The sequence below is a fragment of the Triticum urartu genome, chromosome 5A (genome assembly GCF_056163025.1).
Source record: "Triticum urartu cultivar PI428250 chromosome 5A, HENAU_Tu73, whole genome shotgun sequence".
Classification (NCBI taxonomy): Eukaryota; Viridiplantae; Streptophyta; class Magnoliopsida; order Poales; family Poaceae; genus Triticum; species Triticum urartu.
In genome coordinates, this window is record NC_141877.1 from 444300066 (window position 1) to 444306065 (window position 6000).

Consider the following 6000-nt stretch of genomic DNA (forward strand, 5'->3'; position numbering starts at 1 on the left):
GACCGGGTCGATCCGCAGGGATAGGACGGAGGAAAACCTAAAAGAACCATCGTGGAATAAGGAGATCGATGAAAGAATAGGAAAGGAGACTGGGTCTGGTGCAGCAACGCATCGTGTTTCTGTTTATTATAGGGAAGAAAGGCCCAGCCCAAATCGTAAAAAGCGAGAAGAAATCGTATTGTGACGGTGAACCCACGGAGTCAATCCGTGCTTTATTATTAATAATAACGGATAGACTAGCACAAATGTCCGTGCGTTACAACGGGAGAGGACGTTGAGATGTGTCCACCAAAAAATCAATCAGACCGACCCGACGACAAATTGCCCGTGCGTTGCAACGGGATACATATTATTGCAATGATCAAAATGGGTGAATATCGACGATAACCAAATAACGATAATAAAAACATGACAATAGAAAGCTGGTTCATACAAGAATGTATGAACATCTGGGTGCCTTCATCAACAAAGGAAAAAATAACCAAAAAGTAGAGGCTGTGAAACTTCACTTATATAGAGAAGATAGTTTGACAGTAGTACTCAATGAATTTCTACTTGTTTTTCCCACAAGTGTCCAGATCATGACCAAATTATAACTCATATATATACCTGGGCTCTCCTGCTGCTGAACTGCATCTTTGAAAATCTGCTCGCTTCTTCCTGTCTCGATTAAACCATCAATTGTCTACAGGTTCCAAAGTTATAAAGGAGGCACACTATAAGAAAGATAAACAATAGAAAGAAAAAAAGCACAAATTTAACCATATAAGAAAAAATGTTGCCACTATACCTCTTCATCAAGGCGATTACCAGTTACAGTGAATACCCTTCTTTCAACGACTTCCCGGTACTCCTGCCCGATTGATTCTCTCATTACCTGCATCAGAGGGAAACAACACCGAATCACACACATTATACTATTCTGTCTTCAGAGATATCAGGCTGATAGCATACTATCAATAATCTACCATAATGGTTAAGAAACATTTGTGTAAAGTTACTCAAAGTCCATAGGACAATTGGCAAAAACATAGTTGAGTAGTATCTTTCTTTTACTTTGTAGAACATATAAGCATCAGCGGAGTAACTTGCACCCTGCTAGATGTTCAGAATTCATATGGGTTCTAGCCTGGATGGCTCATAGACATGGCAAAATAGAATGGTTTCTCGCTGCTGCTGCTCTATGAAGGTATATCAAATCAAATAGCCCTAGTAGTAAACAGAAATAAGGACTGGTTTTAACATTTTGTGTGTGTATCTAAAGAAAAGATTAGAGGGAACATTTATTCACAGGCAGAGGAGGAAAATCATCACATACATGTCAATTTGGACATTTCCAGTTGAAAACAATACCTGAAAATCATCCATCTGTTCCTTCATTTTCTTTTTCACTGCTCTGTAGAGAGAGAACAGAAAGCAGAGTGAAAAAGGACTAATTCATGCAGGCAAGAAGAGACGGGAAACAAAAATTGACAGAAAATTAATTTACCCAATAGTCTGTTCCCTTGACCGCAGAGCCCTTCCCGCATCCAGGTTTCTGCATGTTAGGTAAGTTCTGTAGCACAGCACAGGGGCAAGCAGCAAACCATAAGCAGATACAGCTAGGAAAGAATAACAAACAGACATGAGCAAGGTTAAGTGAAAGCATACGTACGCAGCACGTGATCAGCTAAGACAACTATTTGCGTACCAATCAATGTAAAAAAATACAACCTTTGTTCATTGTAGCAATGATACGGTTCCAATTTAAAGTACTTGTACCAGAAAAGAAGACACATACCATCTCATATTTTCCAGAGCTCTGAATGTAAAAAACCAACAGGTGCAAGAATCGGAACAGAGAATAGCGTAATCCACACTTTTCTTCATAACTGCCCAAAGAACGGACCATCGAACACCTTCCGTGCACGCTCCAGATCACCTGCCCGCAGCCCCGGATCAGCGTGTTGAAGGAGTAGAGGTCTAGGCCGACGCTCTCGTTGACCCGGGCGTTGTGGATCCGCCTGGCCATGGCCCCATGGCCGCGCAGCAGTCCGGACCTGAGCCGCTGCATGCCGGTGGTCAATTGATCCCCATCGACGACCCCGACGCAAGGATGGGCCACCTTGAGTTGAGCCCTCCTCCGCCTCCTCCACCGCCAGCACATGGACATGAACTCATGATCGCATTCGTCCCTCTCATGGGCGACCGGATTGACGGGAGACACGGTGGTCGCGTGCCCGTGCGGCTTGACTCGTCGTTCGTGGCGGCTTGACTCCCACGTCCATCCTTCCAACCTCTCCTCCCCGACCTCGTCACACTCCCCGTCGTCTTCCACCAATCACGGCCTCCAGCAGCGCCATCTCCCGCTCCTTCCGTCGAAGCATATGCAGCTGCAGCGGCGCCCACGAGCTCACGTTCGCGTTCAAGGCAAAATCGACTGGGGGGGGGGGGGGGGGGGGGGGGGAGTGGCGGCGGGGGATGGGCCAGCGGCGCGCGGCGGCGAAGTCGTGGCAGGAGGCGGCGACGTGCTGGAGGCGGAGATAGGATTGGTACCGACCGATCGACGACGTACGTACGAGAAGCGCTAGCTAGCTATTGATGTATACGAAACCTATTTTTATTTTACGCTAACCACTACCCCACAGGACCAGCTGGCCCATATAACCTTATTTAAAAAATAGGCCCATATCACGTGGATTTAGGCCCAGCTGGGCGACGAAGGAGGGATGAGGATTGGGGACATAGTAAAATTAATACCACCTTGTCAGATAGAAAAAGATAGATGGGACGGACAGATAAAAAAATAAAAGCATAAATCTATTCCTAATAATAAAAAAATGAAAGCGTAAATTTATGAAAAGAAGCGTATTATGACGGTGAATCCACGGAATCAATCCGTACTTTATTATTAGAAGGAATAGATATTAGGAATAGACAGGGCTATTCTGTTACTAGTAATAAAATAATATTTTGTTACCCCGCGCCTATAGAGAGACGTGATGCGTTTTCCCGAATCAGTAAAAGAAACAAAAACATCCCACCCTAACGGCCTAAAAAAACAAAAACGTACCCATCCTCTCCTGTCGACACTCCCTCCGCCTCTTCCTCTGTGCGCGCCGGCCGCCTTCCTTCCCACCGCGCCGGCCGCGTCCCTCCCCACTGTGTCGTCCACCTTCCTCCCCACCGCGACCACCGCGTCCCTCCCCACTGCGCCGGCCGCATTCCTCCCCACCGCGTCGGTCGCGTCCTTCCCCACCGAGCCGGCCGCGTCCTGCCCCACCATGCCGGCAGCCTTCCTCCCCTCCCCTCTTGCTTCGTCTTCCTCGCTCTACCAGCGCCGCCATCCTCCCTCCACCCTAGCGCCACCCACCTCCCTCACCAGCCGCCCTGCCTTCCTCCACTGACCACTGGCCACCGGAGGTGTGGATACTGCCTCGACCACCTGCTCCCACCCCCCGCCATGACCCCTCACCGTTGGGTCGCTGGATCCCGTCCTCGAGCGCCGGATCTCGTCGGCCCTGGAGCCGCGCGAACACCGCAGCTCCCATCTTGGCCCCGGCCGCCATCCCCCTACCCCCGAGCTCCACTCCAGAATCCCGCCTTTTACCCCTCAAGCTCCACCGCCGAGATCCCACTGTTGGTAAGCTCCACGGCCATCTCCTGCGTTGGGTTGTATGTGTGTTGCGTGTTGATGGTAACTGAACTGAAGGATTTTCAAAATATGAACCACAAGAGAGGTTCACCCTGTACATCAGCTCAAGATCCATCATGTTAAATTATCCTTCGGTCCAAAATGTATGAACCACAAAGGGAGCTCATGTTGCTATTTATTTTTGCTAATGCTCATTCAAATCTCATGCTACTTATGTGCTAAATTTAATGCTCTATAGTTACTTGTCAAAATGCCCCTACGAGAACCAAAATATTTGTATAAAATTTGATGTTGTTGTTCCTATATTCTATATGAACCCTGCCTCCATCAGCTCCACTTCACCAGAGTCGTCAGTCTGCGGGAGTAGGGGTCGCAGGTTCACCCGATCGCGAGTCTTCTTCCATCTCCAAAAATCTTTTTTTAGTTCAGATCTTTGTCACATATTTCACTTCTATTACCTCGGTGCCAAAAGTGCCGAAAGTTGAAATTGCTTGTGGACCACTAGCTGAAAAAATTAAGCCCTGTTCTAGTAAGTTATGTTTAGAGTTCATACTATACTAAATGTCCAAATTACATGGTGTGGTCTTCTGTTCATTCCGTTTCGTTTCCAGTTAACTGTAGCTGAACGTGTGTTGTGTTGATATTGAACTTGTGTTTTGGACAATTCTAAAGTGTTGTGTATACAACATGTATGCACATTTTGTGTTCAAACAAGTTTTGGTCCATTTAATGTTTAAACTTGCATCCTTACTGCCTTGAACTATGGTCTAGAAAAACTGAACTCATGCACGTACTTGCTGGTGCAGACTTGGTAGCGGTGATATTTTGGTCCGATTATATATCAACAACAGTGCAATGACAAAAAGAATATCAGTTCAAAAATATATATGCATGAGGTTTGGGAGCCAAACAGCTGGTATTTTGTTGTTTTTAATTTTTTTCTGGTGCATGGTTGAACGAGATAAAAAATAAAAAATGATGTACGATATATATTGTTTTCTTGTATGAGGTTCAAAGATTGCCGTGGAGCAAGTTCAAGAGTTTAATATGCCTGTGTGAGCTGTCCATGTCATTGCTGACTCTGGGTGCAATTTTATTTCTTCACTCTCTTGCTTCAGGTAAAAAAGAAATAAACTTGTGCGTCTTGACGCCATGACAAGCTAGCTCTTTGAGCACTTTGGAGACCATGTGCATAGTAAGAACTGGAAACAAATGCTCACTTTCAGTACAAAACAATGTGGTGGAAATCTATGGATGGATGATGGTTAGTGTGGTTGAATGGTTCAGTTTGCTTGCGTATTTCTCATTGTTCATTTTAGTTTGGTTATGCTACTCGAATGGTTCAGAAGCACAGGTTTGAAGATGATTTCTCTCCATGTTTGGTTTTGCCTTTCCTGCTGGTCTATTTTTTCTCTGAACTTTCAGTTATGGCTGCTTATAGAGAAGAGAGATGGTCAATATTGTTTGCTTGTGTATGCTAGTGAAGTGGCATGATTCATTTTTCTTGTACTTCAACTAGAAACTTTTGAGAAAGTACGCCCTCTTTGTTTTTGAGAAAAGTTCAAGTATGATTGTTTGAAAAGTACAAAAATGAATGTCTTGAATAACATAAAAAAATATGCCTTGGATGTGAGTCCTCTAAAGCTAATTAATAGTCTGTATAATAGCAAACTTTAAGATGTCTTTCATTTCCTTATCTTATTTCAGTGAGAATTCCTCCAATAAACTGATGTTCTTATTTCAGTGACACACTCAGTTTAGTCCACGAGTGGTGCTGCCTCGCGTCCGGTCGACGGCGTCCACGAGCGCGAGCAGCCCATATCCGGCGGCAAGATGAAGGTCACCCATGAACCATGCTTCCCCTAATCACCTCCACCTTGTGTGAATTCGCAGCTGAGAATAAGCACAAGCACCTACAGTCCCCCGGTGGCTTTGGCCGCACTTGGCCACTAGCTCGTCCACCATGGTGACTGGCAGCCGTCCAAGTGGAACGCGGACATCAGTCCAAGTAGAACTAGTTCGTATAAACTGACTGTTATGTATAATTAGGGGATCCAATGTTGAAAAGTTCAATTAAGCTGTGTGTGCAAATTCAAAGAATTATTGTAGGAAAGTTTACAAGTTTGGTTTCGTGAGGAAAATGTATGATTTTCTATCAGTATTTGGGGATGATTCATTTGCCTCGGGTGCAACCCAAAACTAGACAAAAACTAGAAAAAAATGTCAGATGATGAAAACAAAAATGGTTTGAATTAAAAATATTGATCAGTACGAGTTAAAAATAATGGTCCATTCGGAATAAAAGAAATGGCAGAAATTCAAATTGTAAAAGTTCAAGCAAAAAAAGAAACCCCATAGAAATTCAA

At 44.9% G+C, this 6000-nt stretch overlaps 1 protein-coding gene and 1 long non-coding RNA gene across 8 annotated transcripts; one reads left to right on the plus strand and one right to left on the minus strand.

The window, feature by feature from the left end:
- Positions 1-492: 492 nt before the first annotated feature.
- LOC125509567 (syntaxin-132) lies at positions 493-2559 on the minus strand. 7 transcript variants are annotated; one of them, XR_015604853.1, is made up of 5 exons: positions 1781-2559; positions 1490-1537; positions 1354-1396; positions 791-877; positions 493-685 (listed from the first exon to the last, which is right to left on the minus strand). XR_015604853.1 is itself a non-coding variant. In XM_087526366.1 (4 exons), exons 1-4 carry the CDS (start codon positions 1624-1626, stop codon positions 506-508), a joined length of 447 nt encoding a protein of 148 aa, XP_087382492.1. In that variant the 5' UTR covers positions 1627-2559; the 3' UTR covers positions 493-505. The 7 variants fall into 7 exon arrangements, 2 of the variants coding, with proteins under 2 accessions (XP_087382492.1, XP_087382493.1); XR_015604850.1 differs by having other exon boundaries at positions 1490-1555; XR_015604851.1 differs by having other exon boundaries at positions 493-716; positions 1490-1555.
- Positions 2560-3040: 481 nt separating this feature from the next.
- LOC125556166 (uncharacterized) lies at positions 3041-5796 on the plus strand. Its single transcript, XR_015604855.1, has 3 exons — positions 3041-3622; positions 4441-4898; positions 5379-5796. It is a non-coding gene; the product is annotated as an uncharacterized LOC125556166 (long non-coding RNA).
- The last annotated feature ends 204 nt before the right edge of the window (positions 5797-6000 follow it).

Bases quoted from the DNA above. Each gene is read 5' to 3' on its own strand.
- LOC125509567 (XM_087526366.1), bottom strand. From the start codon at position 1,626: ATGTCTGTTTGTTATTCTTTCCTAGCTGTATCTGCTTATGGTTTGCTG. The intron at 1,397-1,489 runs GTAAATTAATTT...CTCTCTCTACAG, and splicing joins TCAAGGGAACAGACTATTGG to AGCAGTGAAAAAGAAAATGA. The intron at 878-1,353 runs GTATTGTTTTCA...CCTCTGATGCAG, and splicing joins AACAGATGGATGATTTTCAG to GTAATGAGAGAATCAATCGG.